The sequence below is a fragment of the Ornithorhynchus anatinus genome, chromosome 20, assembly GCF_004115215.2.
Source record: "Ornithorhynchus anatinus isolate Pmale09 chromosome 20, mOrnAna1.pri.v4, whole genome shotgun sequence".
In the NCBI taxonomy this organism is placed as follows: Eukaryota; Metazoa; Chordata; class Mammalia; order Monotremata; family Ornithorhynchidae; genus Ornithorhynchus; species Ornithorhynchus anatinus.
This window is the reverse complement of record NC_041747.1, coordinates 7163273-7191226: the sequence shown is the minus strand read 5'-3', so window position 1 is coordinate 7191226 and position 27954 is coordinate 7163273. Positions and strand designations below refer to the sequence as shown.

Genomic DNA, 27954 nt, shown 5'->3' with positions numbered 1-27954 from the left:
AGATATTGAATCCCCATTTTACAGATGAGGAAACTGAGGCACTCGCACAAGGTCATGTAAGCAGGCAAGTTAGGGGGTGTAATTAGAATCCAGTTCTCCTAACTCCAGTGTAATGAGAGGATAATACAGTACCACGCTAATATTTCCAAGGCAATATAACTTGCTTGGGGTATTCATTTCAAGTATTTTTTGGAACCTTTACAACCTGGGTAAACTCACTAGTGGTGAACAATGTTCATTTTTACCTGTTATTTTTTAAATGCTAACAGTAGTGCTTGTGCATCCAAATATTTTTCTTCTTTCTGATAGGTGTCAGAAAAGGGATCCCTCACATCAGAAGAGTTTGCCAAGCTTGTCGGAATGTCTGTTCTCTTAGCCAAAGAAAGGTAAATAAGACCATTCTTTTTTTTATTGTTATTATTTCTTGTGGTGCTTGTCTCTTTCTAGTTTACCATAAGCACTAATCAACTGTTTTTTCTTTGTTGTTATCCTCAGGCTGCTTCTTGCTGAAAAGATGGGCCATCTCTGCAGAGATGACTCGGTGGAAGGCTTGCGATTCTATCCAAATTTGTTCATGACACAGAGCTAAGGATTTTGTTCTTATAATTGCTTTTGTGCATTCTTCTTCTCATGCAAAGGGCAAATAAGTCAACTGAGAAACAAAACCTTGGCCCCACTGGGAATTTTACGTCTTCTCCTTGCTGTACATCAACCATTTTGAACATTCTGATGCAGTAAAATGCTTCTCCATCTCTTCCAAAATAAAGTGTCTCAGGACGCTTTTTGGGATGAAAATGGGAAGGTGCTAGAGGTCAAAGAAAGCAAAGTAAATATTGTGTAAGTCTGAGAAAAGATTATTTGTTCTTCACAGTTGAACTTGATACACCAGACCAACCATTTTGTGAAAAGGGAGGTCATTTTGTATGAAATAAAAACATAAAGGATAGTTTGAATCATGCTGGCGCTGAAGGCATGATTTAAATGGATTTAAATCTATCCATGTCAGATGTGATTTCTGGGAACACGCCATATCTGCAGGAATAAGGGATGGGTGACCCCTTTTGGGACAAGATAGATGACAATGAATAAAATGAGGTGCTCCCCCACCCCCCCAGCCCCAGGGCTCTTCGAAGGAATCACAGGTTATATCTTCTGGCCAAATACATATCTCTCTTGGAAATAGAACCTTTCCTTTGGCTGGCATTTACCCTCTCATGCATTTATTCATTGTTGTTGTTTTAACCAGTGAATTTGAAGATTTCAGCAAATCCATCTGACTTCTAAATCGCAGTGTATTTTTTCACTGGATTGAAAGGGCTGTTCAGACATGCCCTGAGAAAACCACTCCAAATTTGGAAAGTTAGAAGATTCAGGGATTTTTTTTTCCAAGTCTGTTGAGAACACCTCTCTCCTGTATACTATTAAAGAGATAACCGAAAGTTGAATGGAAGGCAAGAAGGCAAAAGTCTGATATTTGAAAGTTGATCTGGCAGTAGTTTGAAAAACCATAGTTAGGGGTTGGGATTTCTTGATTTATTTTATTTTATAATGAATATATTTCCAGACCATCATATGTCAGTTAATCATTAAATGTGACTTTTCCCCCCTGCTTGGTAGGATATATTTGTTAGAACCATAAGTGCAAAAAGCCCTGCCTTGGAGCATTTGTTGATCTATTTATTAAGTGCTTCATAACTGGGCTCTTGGGAGCAATAAAGACAAGAGCCCTTTTCCTTAGGTTTATGATAATGGAACTTCTCTGGTCATTTATTGTCAAGATAATAGTTTTTATTTTATAGGTTAAATTAATTGGTAGCATAATGTACATATTAGTAAATCACTGTCACAAAATAAAACAAATTGATTTTTTTCTTTATCCTCTTTCCAAAAAAAAAAAATACATCCAAAGGGAGAGTCAATCAGAGTTTTTCCTCCAAAGAAACTGGAACCCAAAAGTATACTCTGGAATCTCTCAAAGTACTAGGTCCCACCATCTTATCTCCCAACACCTCCTGAGGAAGAGGAACCAAAGGATAATACAGTGGTGGCAGCCAGCACCTTAAGGAACCCTTCAGGAAATTGCCGCTTGGCTTCCATTGATGGAGGCCAGTGCCAAGAAGCCTGATAATAATATCACTGCTATTGTTGGAAAAATCTTTTGCTCTTAAGGAATATTGACAATTGTAGTAATAGCAGTCAGATTTATCTAACGCCGAAGAATGCAACACACACTACTAAGAGCGTGGGGAAAGTACAGCAGAAGCAAAAGATACATTCTGTGCCCATGAAGAGCCCACCATCAAAATTCAAACTATTTGGTAAAATAGCCTGTAAACGTGAACATAATGTAAGTGATGGACTCCAGGTTGGGGTGTGTGAACAGCTGAAATGGGAATAAAATACCAGTCTTGAGTCCTTATGACTTTGGATATTGTTTGATATTTAAGTCACAATTTTATTCCCCACAAAGATTGACCATTTCAGTGGTCTGAAATGTTTTGATACAGTCTAGAGTAGCAACTAATCTTTTTAAAGCTTAAAGGACCTTGGCTTATGGAAAAATAATTCCTATGGAAAAGAGCCTAAATGAATTATAAAACTGAAACTGGAGATTTACCCAATGAGATAAAGCTCTCTGGGGAGTAAAAATGGGCTTTTGACAATTTTATCTAAGCATTTCAGCAGGACTGATTAAATCTAACAAGTCCAGAAATGGTAAAAAATACTTTTAATTGTAAAGTTAATTAAAATCAAAATAAAAGTGTAAACTGCAAATGCCCCAAAATGTATTCTAGATATATACATTTCACACTTCGCTGCTGGACAGACTCCCCACCTCCATACGTCTCTGGTGATGGGGACTGTAAGCCCATCAAAGGTCAGGGACTGTATCTGTTACCGATTTGTACATTCCAAGCGCTTAGTACAGTGCTCTGCACATAGTAAGCGATCAGCAAATACTATTGAATGAATGATGAGGGAAAAAAAATACCAGAGCTACACATCACAGGTCCTGAGGTTTTTAAGGGGTGGGGAGGCAGGGGGGTGATTGAGCTGAGGCTGTGGGCCTGCAAGCCCTTGGCCAGCAATGCAACTGCTAGGCTTTACCTGATTAATTTTTCTTCCCAAAAGTCATACCCTCCCCTCACCCTCACCCCCACTGCCACTTGGATACCCCCACCCACAGCACTTCAGTTCAAATTTCATTAAAATATCCTCTCTCCGTGTTTCTTTTCTAGTTGTAAAATTTGTCTGATTCCCCTGCTACATCAGAAAGCCTTGCAATCAGGTAATCAATTAGAGGTATTATTGAGTACTTACTGTGTGCAGAACACTTTACTGAATGCCAGGGAAACTGGGTATAGGGATGGACTAAGGTTTTTACAGACTAGAGAGCAGGGACTATCAACAAACTATTGTACTGTCTTAAGCACCGTGACCTAGTGGAAAGAGCAGGGGCCTGAGACTCAAAGGACCTGAGTTCTAATGCCAGTATTGCCTTTTTCCTGCAGGGTGACTTAAGGGAAGTCACTTGTCTGTGCCTCAGTTTTCTCAACGGTAAAGTGGAGATTCAATATCTGTTCTCCCTCCTGCTTAGACCGTGAGCCCCATGGGGTGGGGGTGGGGGGCAGGGAGGCCAGGGAGAAGAGGAAGAGAGGGAAGGGGAGGAAAGGGAGAAGAGGAAGAGAGGGAAGGGGGAAAGGGGAGGCAAGGGAGAAGAGGCACAGTAAAGAGAAGGGGAGGTGAGGGAGAAGAGGAAGGGAGAGAAAAAGGAGGGGAGGGAGGGGAGGGAGATGAAGGGAGGGGAAGAGAAGGGGGTGAAGGGGAAGAGGGGAGGGAAATGAGGAAGGAAGGGAAAGAGAGGGGAGGGAGGAGAGGAAGACAGGGAAGGGAGGGAAAAGAAGGGGAGAGGGAAGGGGTGCTGCCCCGTCGTCGAAAGAAGGGAGCGAAGTGTTGTCCCGCCCCGCAGCCTCCGAACCCGTGCGGGACCGGCCGTGCGGAGGGAAAGAGAGAGGGAGGGCGGGACCGCCAGCCCCGCCCCGCTCCTCCTCCTTGCTCCTGCCCGGGTCACCCCCGCACCGCCCCGCCGGGCGGAGATGCTCCGCGGGGCCCGACCCGGACCAGGCAGACACACCGACACACAGACAGACAGCTGACCGGCCCGAGGACAGGGCTGCCCCGCACCGCCCCGGAGCACCGGAGCGGGGGCGGAGAGGTAAGAGCCCCGGGCCTGCTGCCCTCCCTCCCTCCCTCCCTCCCGGGGACCCCCAACCCGCACCTCCTCCACACCCCAACACCAGACCCATACCCCGCCCCCCCGCCACGCTCTCTTTCTCCCTACAAAGTCCCCTCTTAAACCAAAGATGCACTGAGCACCGACTGTGTGCAGAGAGCTGGGGCGAGCGCTTGGAAAAGACAGCTCGCCAACAGAGAGAGAGAACCCTTGCCCACAGCGGGCCTGTCCACCTTCCTGGCTACCTGCCTCGACCACCTGCCCATTTGGGGGATTGGGGACACTTTAAATAAAACCTGGCACGGAAAGTGAGGGGACTGAGGGTCTGCTCAATGTGCCATAAATAATGCAAGCACTCCCTTAGGAAAGGGAAAAATCCCACCGGGGTTTGGAGACTAAGTGAGGGAGGCCCAAAAGTAAAATATACCGGATTTCGTTGGTAATCCCGGGTCTTCCGCTGTAGGGAACAAAGTAGAAGATGGGCTCGGCTTGCCTAAATTGATAATACTAAGAATGGTTATCTGTACAAGCGCCGGGGTGCATACAAGCAAATTGAATGGGACACAGTCCTTGTCCCACGTGGGACTCAGGCTCGATCCCCATTTTACAGATGAGGTCGCTGAGGCACAGAGAAATGAAGAGACTTGCTTGAGGTCACTCAGCAGACAGGTGGCGGAGGCGGGATTGGAACCCATGACCTTTTGACTCCCAGGTCCGTGCTCTATCCGCCGAGCCTTGCCGCTTCTCTAATTTTAGGAAACCAGCAGCTTGAAGATATTGCTCTCTAGCCCCTAAGCACCCCACTTTTTTTTGGATCAAGCCTTTACAGCCTTGGGGCTGGAAAGGAGAATAATGCAAGGAGAATATCGTTAAAAAGTTTAGTTTTGAAAGGAGAACTGTTAGCAATGTTCCTTTTTAATGCCTCATATATATTCTATCTCATTCCCTTTCTAAAATGTTTAGTTTTCAAAGAACTCTCAGCAACGTTCCTTTTTAAAGCCTCATTCATATACATTCTCTCTCACTCCCTTTCTCTTTTTCCCCCTGGCAGAGATCCTGTCTGCCAAATCTATTGTACTTACCTAAACACCTGGTACAGTGCACTCCACACAGGCAGTGCCCAATAAAAGCTATTGATTGATTTCTTTCTCTGTCTGTCTCTTTATCTCTTCCACACCCATCCAACTCTGAGACGATAAACCAGGTTCTAGGCATTCTTGTAAAGATAAATGAAGTTGATGAGAATAAGCAAGCAACCTGAAAGAAACGAGCAAGCAATTTAAGCAAAGTTGCCCAAGAATTTACCGAATCTGTGGCCTCTTTTCTAGTTTGTGGAATATCTGCTTTTAATAGGGGCACTTGAATTGGCACGAACATCAAAGATGCATAAGGATCTGGTTATTGAAAATATTTGATGGGTAACTGCAATTTCTGAACAACCTTAATCCTTTAGTAAAATGCATTATTATTATTAAAGTCATCAGTATCATCCAGGTCTTTCCCCCTAAAGAAAAAGGAGAATTAAAGACAATGTTTTCATTCCCTCAACATCTCCACCCATATAGATCCCCCTATTTAATTTAATCATCAAGTAAGATGAGAGAGTGATGCATTTAATGTACCAGTTTCTTAATTCAGAAGAAGTCGGGGATGATCCTTTTGTCAAATTTCTAAAAAGTTGAATTGTTGAGTATTTCAGTCCATGCATGTGAAGGGAGTGTGAAAAATACATTTGAGTGCCAAAAATGTGATGCATGAATTGGGGGAAGAAATCAAAATATATGTACAGTATACAAATAGAAAACCTTGAAAGGATAAGGCTTTGCAAATATGAGTTTCTGAAGTTCATCTAATAGAGCAATTTTTAGATGTCCCTCAGACTGTAAGATTGTTGTGGGCAGGGAATGCCTTCTAGACTGTGAGCCCGCTGTTGGGTAGGGATTGTCTCTATCTGTTGCCAAATTGTACTTTTCAAGAGCTCAGTACAGTGCTCTGCACAGAGTAAGTGCTCATTAAACACGATTGAATGAATGAGTCTATCATTGGGTCAATACTGTTCTATTGTACTCTCCCATACGCTTAGTACAGTGGTATTGATGTGCCAATTTTAGCAGGCATCTCTTCAAATCTGATAACTCCAGGTAAAATAAATCGTGAGTCTGTATTAGGTTAGTGTTAAGGGAACCGTTTTGGAGAGGAAAACTGATCAAAAAAACCTAGTCAAATATTTATTTATAGTATAGCTATTTATTCTTTCAATAAAGACAAACATCACCTTAAAACAAAAGTCCAGTGGAGCACATATTTAGTTGCAAAACCATATGAATTTATTTGATTTAGCCGTCTTTCAGTGATATGTAACAACCGTACAGAGATGATGCACCAGTCTTTGGAGAAAAGAGAACATTTATAGGGCAAAGCAGGAAGGCAGTCTAGATATTTTGAAAGGAGCTTTTTCCTGGAGTCAGATCTATCAGAGTGCTGTTTTAAAGCAAAGCTAATTTATTAAACAAAAAGGATAAGATGAAATTGCATTTCCTTGGTACACATCATGTGAAGTTTGAGTTAAGGACTTTTTATTTTATCCCATGACCAGTGTTTTATGAATTACATTGAACAGGTGTTGTCTTTTTTCTGCAGGTGACATTTCAGGTGTTCTTGAAAAAAGTCATATGATTTAAGTGTGAGAAAGGACATGAGGATTCCAGCAAGTTGGAGTTCTGCCCGTCAGAATGAAACAAATGTTGAAAGACTTTTCAAATCTATTGTTAGTGATGCTCTGTGACTATGGTAAGTACTGTTTATATAATATATAGTAGTACAAAAGCCTAAAGCTAATTGATAACAGACTTTCAATGTGAATTGTATGAGGGAAGTGCTATCAGCGGATGATCTCTTTATCATTTTTCAAAATCTATTTTAAGAATGAACTGAATTCTACCCTGCAATTTTGTTGTGACAGGCAACGTAAAATCTATTCTTTGCAGCCCACTTACTCTATTCAGATGATTTCAAAGTGTCCTACCGATTTTAGAGTAATCTTCCACACAGGCCTCGGAAGATAGAAAATTATCATCACCCCACTTTTAAGAATGAAGAAATTGAGGCCCAGAAAAGTAGAGACCTCAACTCCTTCTTGTAGATCAGTGATGTCCTTGAGGCAAAACTCAGGATTCCTGTCTCACCTCTGACTGTTAGACCCAACTCCGGTTACATTCTGCCTGGCCTTTCAGTCACAGAGGATTTCCCTCAATTGTTACTCTGTCAAAAAGAAGGAACAATGGAGATTCATTCCATCATGAGTTTCAAGTGAAAAACACTCTGACTCAAAACTTCATTTAGTACAGACTTTTAACCTAAATGTTAAAGGACCTACTGTCTCCTTTTGGTGAAATTTCTGCCTTTGACTCTTGGACACTGAGTTGTTTTTTTAAGAGGTGGATGAAGATGGATTCAAATGTCTTGAATAAAGTTTAGAGATTGTTAGTCTGTTGAATTTCCACCTTTGCTGGAAAGCTTGAAGGTCCCATTTCAGTGTCACATTTTACTGTTCTGTGGGATAAAATGGGGCTAGGTGGTTGCTAAATGTTAAAGGCTGGGAGACAATTGACCTGAAAATAGAAGATGTGGCTGTTTTCTTCTCTCAGAGGGGCCCAGTGAATTAAAAGGACCAGTCAAAACTCAGGCCTGTTAATTGATAGCCTTTTCTTGCTGTTAATTTCCTGTGTGATTTTTGAGCAGCTCACTTAAGCTCTCTCTACCTCATTGTTCTCTCTAAAGTTGAGATAACATCACCAATTGGCACAATAGGGTTGTTTTGTGAAAGGCCAACAAAAGCTATTGCAACCTAAATGTTAACTAATATTCATCCCCAAACAAGAATCAAAAATAATGTTGAATTTAAAATCAGCATCAGTAATACTTGTGTGCATTTCAAAAGCCAGGTAGCCAAGCCATTATTTGTCTATTTGACAATTAATGCACTATCAACCCAGAAATATTACTCAAGGTCTGAGAGCTGATAATTGTATTGCTGAATCCTGTCTCCTGCAATAAATATTTGGAGAAAGTTCAGCTGAGAGAAATGAGGATATTTATGACTCTCCTTCTCCACCTCTCCTGTTGTAGCCATTCTGGCGAGTCCAGATTAAAAATGACCTGATCTTGAGTGGGTGAAGTTTGAAAGACAAATATTGGTTGCCATGTCTAGAATGGGGCCAATTACTCTGTCACCTTCAACATCTCTAGGAACATGGAACAGGAACATCCAGGAGTCAGAGGACCTGGGTTCTAATTCTGCTCTGCCATCTGTCTGCTGTGTAATCCTGGGCAAGTCACTTAATTTCTCTTTGCCTCAGTTACCTCATCCGTAAAATGGTTAAGACTGTGAGACACATATGGGACAGGAACTGTGTCCAACCTGATTAACCCCAGTGCTTAATACAAGTGCAATGAGTACAATATAAGCGCTTAACAAATGCCATTAAAAAACAAACAAAAAATACCCAAGATTAAGCTTATTACTAAAAACTCTAGGAATTGTGCCTGAGTTTCCTGAAGCTTCCCCTTGTTACCCAGAGCCTTCAGAAGGAGACTAGTAGGGATGTGGGGAAGGAAGTGCTTAGTACAGTGCTGAGGATACAGTAAGAGCTCAGTAAATGCCATTGATTGATTGAGATGAAGGCTAACTAGACTCACGCAGCTCAAAAGTGAACTTGGAGTGAAGCAAGCTGAGGCCTAGGGGTAGAGAGGAGGCAGAGGGCACGAGGAGCGAGAACCAGTGGGAAAGGAGACCAACAGCGATAAATTTTTCGAAGAGTTGGGAGGGAGGAGAGAGGTGAGAAGCTGGAGGAAGTGGGGCAAATGGGGCAACCATCCTGTGGGACCCAGAACCACCTTAACTTTGGAGAGATCACCTAGCCCAGACTCCCACCAGCTCTGTATCCCAAGGCCAGTTCTCAGATGGACGAGTGACCCCTTCTTTGGCATTCTCTTTCAGTGCTCGGCGAAGTGGAGCATCTCCTCCTCGGGCAAGCGGGACATGTAGCTTTAAGCAACGACACGGTGTCGGTAACTTTCCAGCTGTCCGACGGTAGCAATGGAACCGTGAGGAATGTGTCAGTCCTGCTGCTAGAGGCCAGCACCAACCGGACGCTCAGTACCAAACGCCTCCCGACGAACCAGTCCCGGGGCACTGTGGAGTTTGAGTGTTTCCATTTTAGACACGCCGGAGACTATCGGTTCGCCATGGCCTCTGACATCATGGATAATTACACCGGTGTGCCCCGGTTGGAGAGTAGTGCCCACCTGCGGGCGGAGTGGCCAGTCTTTCACATCGACTTGAACAGGACATCGGGGCCAGGGGAGGATGCCCTAGGGGTGGGGGTTTTTACCCATCAGCCTCTGTGCCCGTTCGCTGTGGGCAGGCCTGACATTTTTCTGGACATCGCCTTTTCCAGTAGCCCCCCTGACCCAAGAACCAGCCCAGACCCCCAGCCACTTGGAACAAGAGCCAGCAGACGGATTGTCCTGTCTCCGGCTCAGTGGGTGGAGTTTGACTGCGCTTCAGGGGATCGAGGCATCTATGTGACCGTGGCCCTGAGACTGCAAGACCCCGGCTCGGTCATTACGTCGTCGGGGCCCATAGACCTCGTGCACAGATTTGGATACAAACTGGTGGCGGTGCCGGAACTGACGTGTGAGTCGGCGGTGGAGGTGGTGGTTGTACGGCCGCCGTGTACCCAGGCTCCGGGGAAGATTGCTGTGTATAAGGAGGCTCCCAGGCGGACTGGGGAGAGAGCTGCCTGGCTAGCAGAAGCCCAGTTGCAGCCGCAGGACCGCAGAACCACGTTTAACTGCACTTTGTTCGACGTGGGGAAAAACACATACTGTTTTGAGTTGGACTTGGCCAACAAAAGCCCAATTTCTTCCAGGGAGAAGGAATGCATGGTGATCCAGAGAAACATTGGTTTGTATTGCGTGCTCGCTTATTTTTTTAATATGGTATTTGTTAAGCCCTCACTGTGTGCCGGGAACCTGTGAAGGGCACTTCCCTCATTTATTATTGATGTGGGTTGGGCCGAGATTCCACCAGCTACTGACTAGAAATTACTATTCTGTATCATTTTTATTCATGCTTTTGCTGCCTGAAATCACAAAACAGAGACAGGCAGTCCTGGGTAATAATAATAATAGCTATGGTATTTGTTTAGCACTAGCACTAAGCACTGGGGTTGATACAAGCAAATCAGGTTGGACAGTCTCTGTCCCACATAGGGCTCACAGTCTCGGTCCCCATTTTACAGATGGGGTAACAGACTCAGAGAAGTGCAGCAACTTGCCCAAGGTCACACAGCAGATAAGTGGAGGAACCAGGAATAGAACCCAGGTCCTTCTTACTCTCAGGCCCCTCCCCTAGCCGCCAGACCACACTGCTTCTCCAGTTCTTGAACTCAATCAATCTATAGTATTTAGTGAGCACTTACTGTGTGCAGAGCATTATGTATTAATACATTAAGTATTATGTGCTTGGGAGAGCATTCTTGAATTAGAACTAGTCAATCAATTAAATTGAACCCCTTTTAGCATCTAGGTGATCCTTTTCATTTAACAACACGATGACCAACTCTCATTACTTATTCCTCCCAACACCCTGTCATTCTTATACATATTCCCATTTTTGAAGAGAAGAAAACTAAATGTATTTAGGGCGGATTAGATTAGAACTCAGAACATCTGAATTCCCAACCTGGATTATCCCTCTGAGTCTTGGAATCCATTGAAAGCCTACCAGCTTTGGCTGGAGGTACACGTCATTAATATATCACTAGCTGATGGCTTTAAGGAGGTGAAGGAGGAAGTGGGATGAGGCAAAGAATGAGGTTTTATAGACCACAAACTCCCTGCCCTCATAAATTCATTTCATACGGGTTTGAGTTTCTTTGGCTGGAGAACAAATCTTTGTTCCTGCACTGGCAAGAACCTGGTGTCTAGCCATGATTTTAGTGAAAAAGTTCTGTAGACATCGCTCTCCCAGAGGAGACTTTCAGAATTGACTGAAAAAGGAAATGCACTGAGGTGAGTTTTTCCTTTGATTTGGTCTGAAGTTGAACTGAAACTGATGTCCTGGGCTGGAAATAAGGTGGCATATCATGGTTAATAAAATCCATTTTACTGGATCACTGGAGGTTGCTGTGTAAAAGTTACTGAGTCTGTAATATGTATGACCCTGACTCAAACTTTAACTTTTCTAGACATTTACTTGAATTTTGGTTTGTTCCTTTTGGAATGGAACTAGGTCTTTGTAACTAGTGTTTGCCGTTTAGGATTCTATGTGGTCAGTGCCTTGAGCACTTAAGAATTCACTTATCAAGAACAGAGGTGGTAGTTTTTAAATTCACTTAGAGTGCTCATCCCCCTCTGGATGAGAGATAAGCGTTGATAATATTCATCATTAAAATATCGCCACTGTATCCTTGTGCACTGTTAGCCCACTGATGTGGCCAATGTAATTCTGTTAGATGGTATGATATCAGCATCATCAGAACTGTATTCACTAAGTACCTACCTCGGGCATCGCACTCTATTAATGTTGATGGAAATGACAAGAGAAGTTTAAAATAAGGTCTGAATTACTACAAAAATTAACATTCAGCCTTGGAAAATCCTAGACTCTCATTTAACTTCATAAAGTCATAGGTTCAAGGGAAACCTTGCAGAGATATCTAACTCCATGGTCGATGCATTTCATAGTAAATATTATTATCTGGTGATGACCTCACAGATTATATGTCTTTCACTCATTGCTCTCCTGCACGCACTCCATGCTCCTTCCTACCCTCTTCCCCTCAAGTTCTCTCCCAAAACAAAACAAAATCATTCATTACTATCCAAGAGAGATCATTCAGTAATGGGGACTTTCAGAAACCTTTCAATAAGCCTTAATTTTATAGCATGAAATCCTAAAAGATAGACTGTCACCTCTCCCCCACTTTCTCCCATGCATCTAACCTACTCCTATTTATCCATCATCTCACGTTTGTTTTTCTTTCTTTTGTCGTTCTAACTTTTCAGTCTTTCTTCTCTTCTTGCCCTTATATGATCTCTTGGGATTTGAGTGCAAATATTGGCTCCCTGGTTCTACAACTTTAGTGTATTGTCCTCTCCCAAGTATTTAGCACAGTGATTTGGACATAGTAAGTACTCGGTAAATACCAATGATTGACTCTGTGTGTATGTGTGTGCGCAAGTGCGTGCATGCATTTGGTGCTAGAGAGTTCATTCAATTGTATGAGCGCTTATTGTGTGCAGAGCACTGTATGAAGCACTTGGAAAGTACAATTCAGCAATAAAGATTGTATTTATTCTCCCTGAGCCCTGTGGAGAATTGGTGGAGAGCTCTCCCTGACCACTGGGGATTCTATGGAGAGCTCTCCATGGGCTCTGGGATTCTGAGGAGAGCTCTCTCTGGGCCCTGTAGGTTCTGTGGGGATTTGGTGGAGAGGTCTCCCCAGACTCTCGGGATTTTGTGGAGAGGTCTCCCTGTATCCCTTTGGGTTCTGTGGGGATTTTGTAGAGAGCTCTCCCTGGGCTTTGAGATTTTGTGGAGGGCTCTCCCTGGATTCCAAGGGGAACAAAATGAAGGCAACTGAGCTGAAGCTTGTCCTGGATATTGGAATGTTATCTTCCAGTAGTGGCTGTAATGGCATTTATTGACAATCTACTAAACTCAGTGCGCTGTTCTGACTGTTTGTGACTGTAAAGGACTAAGGTCCAGGGAAACTCAAGGATGCATTTAACCTACATTTTTGATGGTAGCGTTATTGTCTGTGCACCCTAAAGGCTTTGGAATGGAATGTTTTTAATGTTAGTTGGTCCCCGTGCCCCTTCATTGTCATTAGGGTGGTCCTGGTTAGGGCAGCATCTCTGTATCTTGAGGAGCTACAGACCACATCCTGGGTGAGCTTGTAAATTTAATTGTTTTCTGTGGAATTCTTCTGGCTTGGTCTAAGGGGATTTTACCCCAGTTTTGCAGTCTTCTCCATGGAAGGAAGATATTCCTAAAGTGGTCTTCCTTAATTGTCTTTCTCATATCCCAGTTTGGGAAAAGGATGGTACAACTGTTTCTCTCCCTGACATGGGGCAGATCAATCAGTGGTATTTACAGAGCTCTTATCGTGGGCAGAGCACTGTACTGAGCACTTGGGAGAGTACAGTAAAACAGAGTTGGCAGATGTGATCCATGCCTACAAAGACTTTACCATTTACAGGCAGATTGATGGCTTCCCTCAGAGAAAACCAACCAGACTTAGCATCCCATGACCTTGTGTCTCCACAGAAACCTGGAGCCTGTGGCAGTCCTGGACCCCTTGTAGCGTCTCATGTGGCGAAGGAATCCGTGAGCGGCACAGGATATGCCTCACTTCCACCCCGGCTAAGCCAGGCTGCATTGGAATCACAACGGAAGAGTCCCTGTGTTCCCTAGAAGAGTGCTCTAGTATGTGTCATCTCCACTTCAGCTTTAAATAACAATGATTAATAATAATGATGGAATGTGCTAAGCGCTTACTATGTGCTAAGGCACTGGACTAAGCGGTGGGGTAGATACAAGATAATCAGGTCAGACACAGTCCCTGTCCCACCCAGAGCTCCTGGTCTAAATGGTGAGGGAAAACAGGTATTGAATCCCCATTTTACAGTTTAGGAAACTGCGGCCCAGAGAAGCTGAGTGACTTGCCAAAGATCACCCAGCAAGCAAGTGGTGAAGCCAGGATTAGAACTCAGGTCCTCTGAGTCCCAGGTCTGTGCTCTTTCTAGATCACTCTGCTTAAAGCAGAGACTGGTCCCTGCTCATGAATCCATCACAATCGAGCCTGGACAGCAAATATCACAGATTCCCATTACTGGCCTTAAACCTTAACTGGATCCTGATGTGGGGAAAACCCAATTTTTTTCAGCTTGCCCTTTCTGCTCTTTTTAGTCTTCACCTGCAAATAAAAATCTGATTATCTTGGATCTACCCCAGAGCTTAGTACATAATAAGTACTTAGCAAATGCCATCATCTAAGGTTTGATCCACAGGCTGTTGGAAATTACTGAACTTCTAAAAAAAAAAAAATCTCCTCAACTAGAGGCAGAGGGAGAGGACTGTGTTTGAAATAGGTGGAAATAGTTGAAGCTCAGGTAAGTAGCTAAGGGATAGGCCATATAGGAATATAAAAGCAGTGCCATTTCTGGGTCACATAAATCCTGGTTGGCTATGGACTGTCTTCTAACTCTATTGCACTCTTCCAAGAGATTAGTATAGGGCTCTGCACACCTGCTATTGACCGATTGGTCAGTCCACCAGCCCAGGATTCTGTACTGGACAGTGTCATCAGGCCACCAGGAGTCCAGATGTGATAGTTGCTCTCCTTGATAGCCATCCTAATCAATCAGTGGTATTTTCATTCATTCAATAGTATTTATTTAATAATCTAATAATAATCTTGGTATTTGTTAAGCGCTTACTATGGGCAGAGCACTGTTCTAAGCGCTGGGGAATACAAAGTGATCAGGTTGTCCCACGTGGGGCTCACAATCCCCATTTTACAGATGAGGTAACTGAGGCACTGAGAAGTTAAGTGACTTGCCCAAAGTCACACAGCTGGCAAGTGGCAGAGCCGGGATTCAAACCCATGACCTCTGCCTCCCAAGCCCGGGCTCTTTCCACCGAGCCATGCTGCTTCTCCTGTGCAGAGCACTGTACTGTGCAGAGCACTGTACTAAGCGCTTGGAATGTACAAATCGGTAACAGAGACAGTCCCTGCCCTGTGATGGGCTTACAGTCTAATCGGGGGGGACAGACAAGAACAATGGCAATAAATAGAACACTTACCTTGTGCAGAGCACCAAACTAAGCACTTGGGTGAGTACAATGCAATAGAGTTGGTAGCCATGTCCTCTGCCCACGTGGAGCTTGCAGTCTAGAGGGGGGGGACAAGAAGAAGAAAATCTACCTTGTTAAACTTATCCCTCAATATCGCCCTTTCCCTCTGATTCATAATTGATCCCTCATCCATCAATTTATCCAAACTCCTTTTGAACCTACTGACATTTTTAGCCTGGACCACTCTCTGGAACTGCAGCGGAGAGACGTTTGCTTCTTTGATTATCATCAATCCATGGTATTTATTGAGTGCTTACTGTGGGCAGAGTACTGCACTAAGCGCTTGGGACAGTACAGTGTAATGGAATTGGTAGACATATTTCCCACCTACAAAATTCCCCTCATCCCAGAAATGAGAGAAGGGCCACCATCAGTTCTGCGTTTGCCCTTTCCACACCTTTCAGGGTTTTAATAATAGTGGTGTTTAAGTGCTTAGTTTGTGCCAGGTGCTATACTAAGCCCTGGGGTATATACAAGATAATCAGGCTGGACACGGTCCCTGTTCCACAAGAGGCTCACAGTCTTAATCCCCATTTTACAGAAGAGGAAACTGAGGCATAGAGCAATGATACAAAGTACCCAAGGTCACACAGCAGACAAGGAGCAGAGCTGGGATTAGAACCCACGTCCTCTGATTCCCAGGCCCACGGTCTTTCCACTAGCCCATGCTGAGTCTCAGATTTTGATTTTGTCCAACTATTATTTAGACATCAGGTAAAAGGGGGTTGTAGTCAGTGGCTTCCTGGACAGTGTTCTTGGTCTCAGCACTCCTAAATCAAAACCCAATAGGAGGCATTTAACAAATACCAGTAAAAAAAAAAACCCAAAAAACAAGAATTGGCAGACATTCCCTGCCCGCAAGCATGTGACTGTTATATTCATCCCAGCGCTTGGCACATAGTAAGCGCTTAGCAGATACCAAACTAATTATGCCTTCTGATTGTTGTTGCAGCTGTGAAAACTTCCAGCTCGCCACCTGTCCAACCTGGAGGCCCCCAGAAGGCTAACAACTTGGTGACGGTCACAGGCATATCCCTGTGCCTGTTCATCATCGTCGTCACCGTCCTCGTTACCCTGTGGAGGAAGTTTGGGCGGACTTCCAAGTGCAGCCCCCCCTCCCGCCACAACTCCATCCACTCTCCCGGCTTCCGGAAGAACTCAGACGAAGAGGACATCTGTCCGCCGGGTGAGCGGCGGGAGAGTTTCTCTGATGGGGGCGAGGGGCCCCCCGGGAATCCCGGAGAGCTCAGCATCCCCCTGACCTACCGGAGGAGCCTCCAGTTGGCCTCGGAGGAGGACGCCTCTGGCAGCGAGAGCTTCCAGTCCAATGCCCAGAAGATCATCCCCCCTCTATTCAGCTACCGCCTCGCCCAGCAGCAGCTAAAAGAGATGAAGAAGCAGGGCCTGTCTGAGACCACCAAGGTGTACCACGTGTCCCAGAGCCCCCTGACAGACACTGCTGTTGGCGCCGTGGCAGAGGTCCCCTTGGGTCCGGATCCGGATAGCCCGGAGGAAGCCGCGGCGGCGGCCAAGTTCAGGATCCGGTCGCCGTTTCCCGACCGGCCGGCGGGGCCCTCGGGAGAGAGGCCGGTCTCCAGGCTGGATCTGGCCCTGCCTCAGGTCCGGCCCCCGGCGACCCCCGGCAGCCAGACCCTCCTCCGCCGGCCCCAAGTGAAAGTGGCCGGCGGCCGCGGGGGCCGGTCGGAAAAGGGCTACCCACGCGGCTCCCACTTCCGGAGGGCTGCCAGCTTCCACGAGGGCAGGCAGGCCCGGCCTTTCCGGGAGAGGAGCCTGTCCACGCTGACGCCTCGCCAGGCTCCCGCCTACAGCTGCGGGCCCCGGGTCGAAGGCCGGTTCCGGCCCCGGTCTCGAGGGCCCCGGCCGGGCCCGGGGAAGCCCGAAGGCGCCCAGGGGGGCGAGCCGGGCGGCGAGCCCTTCGGCGCTCCCTCCAAATCCCGCCCCGTGGGACTTCCGGCGAGAAAACCCGACCTGATGGGCGAGCGGCCGACTGGGCTGGCGGGCGGAGCAGAGTGGGCCGAGCCCCCCAGAACTAGAAGGGGCCCTTCGCCAAATGCTAGGAGTGCCTGGAGGAAAGAGCCCCTCCTCACAGTCACCGCCCCCAAGGGGACCTCTCAGCGACCTAGCCCCCTGAGCCCCTCCGAGGCCAGGAGAGACAAGCCCCAGGGCTTCACCTCGCACTCAGGCTACGCATTCTACGACAACACGTCCTTCGGCCTCTCCGAGTTGCAGCCGAAGATGCTCGACCTGCCTGGTTATTTTGGGTCCAATGAAGAAGATGACGAAACCACCAGCACCCTGAGCATGGAGAAGTTGGTGTTTTGAGTGATGCCGGGAGAGCCTCCAGAACTCTTTGAACTCCCAACCAGCCCTCAGCTATGTTTGTCGGGCAGAAAGTTTCCTTACCAGGTGTCCCGCTGGACCCCCCCGAGAAACACGAAGAAACTCACAGGACAGGCTCTTTCTAATGTCTTTTTTTTTTTAAACACTTAAAAGGAGTTTTTCCTCCTGAGCTTATTTCTATTGTCAGTCTATTAATGTTAGTTCAATTAAAAAAAAAGCCATCGTGGAAAGAGCTTCATCTCTCGAGGTGGGGAACGTTCCGAAGTTCAGCTTGGGAGCGGGGGAGTGCCTTTAAAAGAATGTCAGTGGCTTTGATCTCCCTTCCTCTTGGAAACACAGATCCACCTTGGAAAAATGAACGGAAATCATTGGGAATGGAGATATTTGTCCCCACCTCTTCCGGCCCAACCGTAGCAATCTTCTGAAGGAAGTTTGAGGTCGGGTGTGGTATCCAATTACGCGGGAGCTGTGGGCTGGGCTCATCCGCCTTGAGAAGAAATCAAAGCTGTCCTCAGAGTAGATGTGGGAAAATACTACTAATAGTAGGAGGAGTAATAGTGTTTAGTGAGCACTTACTAGTTCTCTGTATTAAGTACTTCTACTCCTCCTTTGCTTTAGAGAATGAGAGAAGGGTGGGATGGGAGGAAGGCAACCCTACCTCATGTTTTGTGCCTGGTCTGCCTAACTGGGCGAACCTCACCTCTCTGGGCCTATTTCCCGGTTGAAAAATGGGGATTCTCACCTCTCCCTCTCCAATGGGACAGCACAATGCCACTCCCGTAAACACTACCCTTTGGAAAGTCTCTCAGCAGCCAAATGTAGATGTCCAGGAAGCAGCACCTGGCCCCACGCCCCGGGGGATTCTGTGTTGGCCTAGGGAAGATACCAGGGGCCCATTTTCGTAGGCAAGGGTCCTTGAACCACCATTCAGCTCTAAATGAGACTGTTTCTGTCCAAAATAGGGAATCCAGGGGCTGTGGCAACTCGGGCTCCCCAAACCCCCGGGATTCCTGGGTGTTGGGTGGTTTCAGAAGGGGCCTGGCTTATCCCATCCCCTTTCCTATTGGATACCCAGTTGTATGGGGAGGCAAATCCTCAAAGACCAAATTGGAACCAGCCTGGAGTGTTTTCTTCTTTGCTCTTCCTCTCATCCTCTCGAGGTGCCCTCAAGCCTCCATGGGATTTAGGTGAACCCCTGCACTTTGTGGCCTGGAGGTGGGTCGGAGAGCACTTTGGAAATTAAAGCTAAAAAAAAAAAATAGATCTCAAGCTGTGCTAGCTACTTTCCCAGCTGGGGATGTAAAGTGGCTCCTTTCATTTGCCCATCTCTTACAGTCACTTCCAAATTTTCCATTTTACCAGGTTCTCAGAGCCATAGCACCTGTGACGCTACACTGGACAGGGTGAAACTCTTCAGTGTTCATTTCTTCATCTTATTTTGGAGAAAACTACACACACACACATGCACACACACCCTCTTTGACCTGAATGATTTTTGAGAGATCAGTTGAGGTAGAGAGCCATGAAAGAAAGAGGAAGAAGATTGAAGGAGTTGGGATGAGTGGGTGACAACTGGCAGTGATAGACATTTCCACTGTGGGACTCAGCCCCGGAGGAAATGCACATTGGAGGGATTGCAAGACAGAGTAATCCATGAGAGGAGACTGACTCTGAAGAGTCAGGAGACCTAGCTTTTAAACCCACCTCTATCACTGGCCTGCTGTGTGACCAAAGGCAAGTTATTTAACCTCTCTGTGCCTCTGTTTCTTCCATAAAATGGAGATAAAACACCTGCTCTGCTCCGCTTAGACTATGAGTTCCAGCAAAGGCAGGGTGGGTCAGAAACTTTGATATGATTATTTTGCATCTTCCCCAGTGCTTGGCATCTAATAGGCACTTAAATATTATTATTATTGGAAACAGAGACATCAACATTGCCTAGGTGAGAGTCTCCCACCAGCTACCAAATCATTCCAACATCCTCTCTCTAGTTACAAACTCCAGTTCAACCTTCTTGTCCTCCAAAACCAATCTTAAACAACACATCCATATTCCTCAGCAGTGCTTTCTCATATCAAGTAAATCCCTTTGACAGTCTTCTAAAACTACTCTTCCTCCCACAAAAGTGTGTGGCTGACACAACAAGCAGAGGGAAAGCATTTTTTCCTAGCAAGAAGTAGAATGCACAGCAACTAGGAATATGGTAACGTCTGCAAACGGGATCCAGGAAGTTTTCAAATTTTCTCATTTTGGCAGTACTTCCCCAGTAGTCATGAGTTGTTCTGACTCCTGATTCATAAGGACCCAGATTTTATGGACCATTAAATTGTTTGTAGCTTATAAATTGGGCATTTGGGAAGGAACTTTTTTTTTCCTTCATTTCTAGGGCCTGAGGTCACAGCAGGCAAATGGCAGAGATTGCGATTAGAACTCAGGTCCTCTGACTTCCAGGTGGGTACTCTTTACACTAGGCTATTTTGCCTCTCAATTTACCTTAAAATTCCACAGCACAGAGCCTTGACTTCCTTTCAGCAAATTGATTGATGATATAATTATCATTGATCTTCTATATGACAACTTTTTACATGAACTGGTTTTTCAAACCGAGCTCAATTTAGCCTTTTTCTTCTGACACTCGTTATGAAAAATAAGTCTTATTTCCTGGGTCAACTCACTTTCGGATTGGTAAGGTGATACACGGGATCCCCTGCCTTCATTACTGTGGTGCATTCATTCATTAATGAATTCATTCAATCGTATTTATTGAGCAATTATTGTGTGCGGCACACTATACTAAGCGCTTGGGAGAGTACAGTACAACAATAAACAGACACATTCTCTGTCCACAACGAGCTTGCAATCATAGGAGGGAGTAAACTTCCATTGAGAAGCACAGGTGTTTTGTACTATTAATCCTCACTCCATTTTACTCTGAAGTGCTCAGTACAGTGCTGTGCAGAGTAAGCACTCCTCCTCCCTTCTCTCTTTCTACCGCCCACCCCGCACGCTCCGCTCCTCTGCCGCCCACCTCCTCACCGTCCCTCGGTCTCGCCTATCCTGCCGTCGACCCCTGGGTCACGTCCTCCCGCGGTCCTGGAACGCCCTCCCTCCTCACCTCCGCCAAACTGATTCTCTTTCCCTCTTCAAAACCCTACTTAAAAATCACCTCGTCCAAGAGGCGTTCCCAGACCGAGCTCCTCTTCCCCCTCTACTCCCTCTGCCATCCCCCCTTTACCTCTCCGCAGCTAAAGCCTCATTTTCCCCTTTTCCCTCTGCTCCTCCACCTCTCCCTTCCCATCCCCACAGCACTGTACTCGTCCGCTCAACTGTATATATTTTCGTTACCCTATTTATTTTGTTAATGAATTGTACATCGCCTCGATTCTATTTAGTTGCCATCGGTTTTTACGAGATGTTCTTCCCCTTGACGCTGTTTATTGCCATTGTTCTTGTCTGTCTGTCTCCCCCGATTAGACTGTAAGCCCGTCAAACGGCAGGGACTGTCTCTATCTGTTGCCGACTTGTTCATCCCAAGCGCTTAGTACAGTGCTCTGCACATAGTAAGCGCTCAATAAATAAATACTATTGAAGTACCACCCTCCCCCAAAATGTGTGTTTCTAGGTTGGGACTTGTAGCTTTATGCCAAACAAAATCTATGAAGCTCTCTCTGGTTACATCCGTGAAGCTGCTTGAACTGTTTCTCAGTGTTAATTCACTCGGTCATATTTCTTGAGCACTTACTCTGTGCAGAGCACTGTACTAAGCACTTGGAAAGTAAAATTGAGCAATAAAGACTATTTATCGAGTGCTTACTGAGTGAGAGCACTGTACTAACCACTAGGGAGAGTACAATATAACAAATCCATCAATCAATGGTAGTTATTGTGTGCACAGCACTGTTCTAAGCACTTGAGGGATTACAAGAGAATTAGCAGACACATTACTTGCCCAAAATGAGTTCACAGTCTAAAGGGTGAAACAGAAATAAATAAATAAATCATGGATACATACGTAAGTGCTGAGGAGGTTGGTGAATAAAAAACAAATCAGGGCAAAGCAGAAGGGAGTAGGAGAAAAGGAAATGACTTAGGGAAGGCCTCTTGAAGGTGACGTGCCTTCAATAAGGTTTTGAAGATGGGGAGAGAAATTGTCAGATACGAAGAGGGAGGGTGTGCTAGGCCAGAGGCAGAACGTGGGCAAGAGATCGACAGCGAGATAGGTGAGAAGGAGCTACGGTGTGTAAATTGGCATTAGAGGACCACAGCGTTTATGACCTGGGTTGTAGTAGGAGAGCAGTGAGGTGAGTTAGAAGGGGGGCAAGTTGACCGAATGCTGTTGTCATAGTGTTGGTTCCGTACAGGTTTATCTAATGGCAAAGACAGGGTAACCACCAACAAAGACTTGGAATCCAAAGTGGTGTCTCTCAAATGGTAGAGTGGTGGTGAAGGCGGAGGGGGCTATTAGAGAGGGTGAGGAGAGCCTCTCTGGAAGAAATGGATAATGGCTCACTTCAACCACCGGGTGGCAATAAACCCCACTGGTTCAGAAAGTCAAGAATTTTTTTCCCTTCTCTGCATACCATGCTGTGGCCATCTACCCCCGAAGAGGTGAGCCTCTGGTCCCAGGACTCTGAATAGAGAGGGGCCCGGGTCCCATAATACAGTATCCCTGATAGCCCTACTCAGTTAAAGTACTCTAACCTGCACAGAGGTTAACAATACATCCAAGCCAAGTCTCTGCAGGGGCTATCTTCCTCCCACTGTTATGCATTTCGGTAGGGTCTGAACCGTACCTTTCTCGTCTCTCCCAGCTCTTTTGTTACCTTTTTCAAACAAGTCTTCCAGCTACAGAAACCTTTCCTTTGGTCTCTCCTGTATTTAAATCCAAATTCCTTACAATGACATTCTCCTGCCTGCTCTTTTCTGGCTTTTTTCCCTAAGGTAACCTACTCTTCCATAGTTGGGCTTTTGAGTTAGTCCTAAACAAGAAGCCTCTGGTCTGTTCCACATTTCGCCCGTACACTTGAATTTGCTCCCTTTAATCACCCTTCCCTCAGCACTCGGCTCTCTCTCTCGCTATAATTTAATTCATAATTAATTTAACATCTGCCCCCCACTCTAAAAACTATAAGCTTGTAGGGAATGAATCTACCAACTCTATTATATTGTACTTAAGCATTTACTACAGCACTCCAGAGTATTCATTCAGTCGTATTTACTGAGCACTTACTGTGTGCAGAACACTGCACTAAGAGTTTGGAAAGTACAGTACAGCAATAAAGAGGGACGATCCCTGCCCACAATGAGCTCATCGTCTAGAAGAGGGGAGAAGTAAGCGCTCAATAAATACAATTGACTGATTAATTGCTAGAATGCTCCCGTCCAAGTGCGTAGAACCATGGTTAAAATTGAATCAACTCTTACTTGGAATTTTCCTAAGCTCAATACCCCAAATCGGAGGTCTTGGAGGGAAACGATGATGATGGTACTTGTTAAGCACTTATTAAGTGTTAAACGCTGGGGTAGGTTCAAGTTAATTACATCAGGCACAGTCCCCTTCCCACCTGGATACCTCAGAGTTTAGAACACTGAAGCAGAATAAGAGCTCAACAAATAGCGTTACAAAAAAAGCTATAAAAACACACATACCGCGGTGGGGATAGAGGGCTGAGTATCCAAGTGTTTTGGGCCTCAAATATCTCACCAAATCCCGCCTCTATATCATTATGAAAAGAAAGAGAGACGATTCCGTTTGGGAATAGAAGGAGGCTCACCCCGGGAATCGCTGGGCCAAGGGTCGGGGCTAAGCATCAGGGCAGAGCCTGTAGCATTCCCGATCTTTCCAGGCCGAGGCCCGGCCCCTCCAGCCGGCGGGAATGTCGCCGACAGGTCCTGTGGGGATGGGACTTTAACCCACTCCGGGCCCGGGATGGGGTCCGGCGAGGGAGCGGGGCTTGGGCGTTGCCATGGACACGGGTTCTGTTTGAGGTCCGGCCTCTTCCGAGTCCAGGTGAAGCCCCCCGGGTGGTCCCCCTTTGGTCGGCCAGCTGCCCCTCCAGACCCCCCCTCCGGGGGGTCCTGTGGGACCAGGGTGGGGGAGGGATGACCACTGCAGGGAGGGATGGACCGAAGGACTAGCTCAGGGAGGGAGGGAGGCTGGCTCCTAGCACCGGCCCGTGGGGAGGGGGAGGGAAAAAAAGGGGGGAGAGGAGAGGAAAGGGTGGGAGGAGGAGGAGGAGGAGGTGGGGTCTCCCTCTGGTCCTCCCTCCCCTCCTGAGGCCAGGGAAAGGAAGGCCGTGGCCCTCCGGGAAAGTTTAACCCAAGGCACGAGGCCCAGCCTGCCCCCTGCCTCAGTCTCCACACCGGCCTCCGACCCACCGACCACTGCAGCAGCCCCCGACCCCACCGGCTGAAGGTACCAACCCGGAGGCACAGGAGTGGGGTGAACCCCAGGGCATCAACGAGGAAGTCTGGACTAGGGAGAGGAGAAGGGGAGGGGGGCCAGGGCATGGCCCACTGGTCGGGGAGAGGGCAGGGGCAGAGAGGGGTAGGTCTGGGGATGGGGGATGTCAGGGAGCGGTAGGACTGGGGCAGGGTGGGCACTGAGAGGGGTAGGCCTGGGGCAGGGGGAGGGTGAAGGGCAGGGTGTGAGTGTGATAGGGTGGTTAGGGTATGTGTGGAACAGGGATAGAAAGGATTGAGGGGGACCAGTTGAAAGGGCTGTATGTAGTAAAACCAGCCACCGAGCTTTCTTGGAAAATAATAATAATAATGGTATTTGTTAAGCGCTTACTATGTGCCAAGCACCGTTCAAAACCCTGGGGTAGATACCCGGTCATCAGGGTGGCCCACTGGGGCTCATGGTCTTTATCCCCATTTTACAGATGAGGTAACTGAGGCACGGAGAAGTTCAGTGGTTTGCCCAAGGTTCCATAGCAGACAAGCGCGGAGGTGGGATTAGAACCCAGGTCCTCCGGCTCCCCAGCCCGTGCATTTTGCAATGAGCCACGCTGACAAGCCTGCCTGTCCCCAACCTAGTCCTGAAAAGGGGGAGGGAGGTCCCGGCTCCTTCCATGCAGAGGGTCGACTTCGCCTGCCTCAACCTACGCTGAGGGTCCATGAGATTTCTTCTATAGATTATATTGAGGAGCAGCATGGCCTAGCCGGAAGAGCCCGGGCTTGGGAGTCAGAGGACATGGGTTCTAATTCCACCTCCGCCCTTGTCTGCTGTGTGCCTTTGGACAAGTCACTTAACTTCTCTGTGCCTTAGTTACCTCATCTTAAAATGGGGATTAAGACTCTGAGCCCTACGTGGGGCAATCTGATTACCCCTTAACTATCCCAATGCTTAGAACAGTGCTTGGTGCTAAGTGTTTAACAAATACCACAATTTATTATTATTTTTAGATACCCCTGTGAGCTCATTGTGGGCAGGGATTGTCACTCTTTATTCCTATATTGCACTTTCCCAAGTGCTTAGTACAGTGCTTGGCACACACTAAACGCTTAATGAATACAATTGTATGAAGGGATGGTCCCACCCCATCAGCAGCCTCAGCTACTTCCATTGTACTGCATCCGAAAGTGCAGTAGGTTGAGATGATTAAGCTAGTGGTTCCTGGGTGGGCCCTCCCACCCAGAAACCCACTCCAGAACTCAAACGTGTTAGCCAGCTGCTTTTAAAAGGCGTTATTTAGTACTGCTCTGAACTGTAAACTGGGCGTCTGGCAGCTTGTGCCTTCATGCAGCTGAGGCTGTTTCGCTCCATCATTTAACCTCTATTAGCCTGGCATTTTTCACCTGACGGTGCTCAGATCTTGCTTCTAACTTCCAAGTGAGGAGAAAGCAAATAGTAAGATCTCTAGTCCCCATTCCTCCCTGCATTTTGGAGGAAAGCATGCATCTGTGCATTGAATTTTGCTCCAATTTGAGGATTTCATGATTAAGAATTATGTTTGCAAATGAAATTGGATACCAACACTTTATTCTGTCCCTTTCTGAACATTTATATTAAAAGAAATAGGGGATGAGCTTTAAAATTGTTTTTGCTCTGTTAGATTTACATCTCTGAATTATTTTGACTACTTTGTCTCTCTGCTAGAATGCTAAGAGGGGAAGTAGAAAACTGGGTAAATTTACTTGCCTTGGTGAGTTTGTAAAATAAGTAGTCCCCAAATACCTGTGGATGCCTAATTTCTTGAATGCTTTTTGCCCCTTTTCATCTTGTTTTAGGCAATGCTGTGTATCTCTGTCTTAATTGCTCTGTAGCTAAGGTGGTACTCGGAAGAAAGACATGTCGGTGGTGGAATATCTAAAACCAGAAAGTAAACCTGAAGATACTGAGTAAGTACTTGTAAGGTATTTATTGAGCACATACTAAATACAAGGCATTGCCTAATACAGCAGCGTTAGCAGACATGTTCCCTGCCCACAGGGAGCTTACATTACAGTCTAGAGGGGGAGATGGACATTAATATAAATAAGTAGTTTATAACATCTAATTTAAAGATATGTGCATAAGTGCTGTGGGGTTGAGGGTTGGGGTGAATATCAAATGCCCAAGGTCATAGATCCAAGTGTAAGCAGAATTCATTTATCCTCTCTTTAGATCCCAAGAATTGAATTCTTAACTATTTAGTGAAGGATGTTAGACTGAGGTTTTTCCTTCCTCTTTGTTTAATTGGATCTGGAATGAGGAAAACGATCTTTCAGATGGCAAGGCTAGTGTTCAAAAATAGTGAGATGGAGATTTTGACTGACTTAGTAAAGATAATTTCTTTAAAAGTAAGTGTGGTTTGATACTTTGTGCTTAATTGTATTGAAAAACAATTTTTATAGTGTGTAGAAATGTGATTATGATTTTTATGCCAAAATTATCCTATGCATTTATGTGGCCATCCTACTTGGTACAGACAGCATCAGATTAATTTTCTTTCAGTGCTGAATACGTATTTGGGAGGAACATAGAAATCCACCATTTACTGTGTCTTCATTACTGACTTGCTGAGTGACCTCTAACAAACTTATGCTCATGTGTCTCAAATATTTGTCTTTATCTGATTTGCCTTCTCCACAGCCCCTAGCACAGTACTTGGTACATAGAAAGCTCTTAACGAATACCACAAGAGAGAGTTCTTTAAAAGTTTAAGGGCATGTTAGGCGTTTAAGAAATAGACCAATATTTCAGGTACCTAAACTTTATAAATTCCTTTGCTGATGCACAGAATTTGTGTCCATTGGCTTATAGCAATATGTGGTCTAAGTTCTCAAAATATTTTCCTTTTTAAAAGGGTGTGATATAATACACTTTAAAAAAAAGCTCATAAATGAACTCTAACCTAGCAGTTGATGGGCTATAAATGGGGCTGCTTTTTAAAAAAAGTCAATGCTTGCTTCTAACATTAAAGAAAAAACAGATCTCCAGCAAGCAGATTTTAACTTTACATTCTGTATGAAAGTGGTCTCCTCAAGGTTATACAGTTGATCTCCATTTGTGTTGATAGCAAATCAAGCAGGACTTTCAAGCCTGTTTAACAGAAAATAGGAGACATTATGGAATGAAAAGTTCCTTCAGGTAAAACATATAATGACTGGACTCCATTGCATACTCTCATAGGCAGTTTATATGAAGGATATTTAAAAGTAAATTTAGTCAGTCTTTAAGCATTTGATGGCTATTGGCTAATTTATTATTCCAAGTTCTGTTTCCCAGAGCGTCCTAGGTTTACGATTAAACAGGTCTCCTGGAACTGCCCCCACCTTCTTCCCCCACAGTTTGCATGCCCCACATCCCTCCTCACCTTCAAAGTTTCCTAAATAGCCACTTCCTTCATTATATTTCTGTGGACATCTCATTCTATCAGTCATTTTAACCCTCATATGTGTATCTGCTTAATTATTTCGATTTTTGCTATTGGCAGTGCTGCCCTGACCCTTTTACCTTCTGTATGTTTGAATGTCTCACTCCCTAGCCTAGAAACTCCAGGAGAGCAGGGGCTACGGCTTTTATTTTTAGTGCGTGTTCCAAAGTACCTTGTACACTGTCCACCATAAACTCAGTGATAGAAAGAAATGTCGAACACTCATCAGGCTGCGGAAGCTCTGTCCCTTTTATGCTTTATGTTTATGGTATTTAAGTGCTTATTATGCACCAAACACTGTACTAAGCACCAAGGAAAAATAAGATCATCAGGTACTTATGGGGCTGACAGTCTAAGTAGGAGGGAGAACAGGCATTGAAACCCCATTTTTGCAGACTAGAACCTAGGTCCTCTGCCTCCCAGGCCTGTACTCCTTTCACTAGGCCACACTGCTTCCTCCAAACCAATCACAAGTTAGTAAAGACTAAGACTAAAAATGCCCCTTTCTGAAATCTCCAAATGGTGGGCATCATGGGGTGGAATTGTTCTTCAGGATGAGTCTTTGGAGCAGG

General features: G+C 45.7%; 3 protein-coding genes across 17 annotated transcripts in view; all 3 read left to right on the top strand.

Annotated features, from left to right (window-relative positions):
• VPS36 (vacuolar protein sorting 36 homolog) overlaps positions 1-1871 on the top strand; it is a 28989-nt gene extending 27118 nt beyond the window's left edge. Inside the window, exons 13-14 of the mRNA XM_029048262.2 lie at positions 310-386; positions 496-1871. Of these exons, the coding sequence (XP_028904095.1) occupies positions 310-386; positions 496-589 (171 nt within the window). The 3' untranslated portion in view covers positions 590-1871. The remainder of the gene's footprint in view (positions 1-309; positions 387-495) is intronic.
• Positions 1872-4023: 2152 nt separating this feature from the next.
• Positions 4024-18500, top strand: THSD1 (thrombospondin type 1 domain containing 1). 2 transcript variants are annotated; one of them, XM_029048255.2, is made up of 5 exons: positions 4025-4216; positions 6875-7024; positions 9234-10202; positions 13572-13730; positions 16114-18500. In XM_029048255.2, exons 2-5 carry the CDS (start codon positions 6967-6969, stop codon positions 17502-17504), a joined length of 2577 nt encoding a protein of 858 aa, XP_028904088.1. In that variant the 5' UTR covers positions 4025-4216; positions 6875-6966; the 3' UTR covers positions 17505-18500. The 2 variants fall into 2 exon arrangements, with proteins under 2 accessions (XP_039770893.1, XP_028904088.1); XM_039914959.1 differs by lacking the exon at positions 13572-13730 and having other exon boundaries at positions 4024-4216.
• A 4985-nt stretch (positions 18501-23485) lies between these two features.
• Positions 23486-27954, top strand: part of LOC100082460 (phosphatidylinositol 3,4,5-trisphosphate 3-phosphatase TPTE2-like) — a 37208-nt gene continuing 32739 nt past the window's right edge. For 9 of the 14 annotated variants that reach the window (XM_007668557.3, XM_007668555.4, XM_007668558.3 and 6 more), the window contains exons 1-2: positions 23836-23937; positions 25755-25865. In XM_007668557.3, coding sequence (XP_007666747.1) covers positions 25816-25865 — 50 coding nt within the window. In that variant the 5' untranslated portion in view covers positions 23836-23937; positions 25755-25815. Of the gene's footprint in view, positions 23533-23835; positions 23938-25284; positions 25375-25754; positions 25866-27954 lie in introns of those variants that run through there. The other 5 variants (XM_029048260.1, XM_029048258.2, XM_007668553.4 and 2 more) reach the window with 3 other exon arrangements.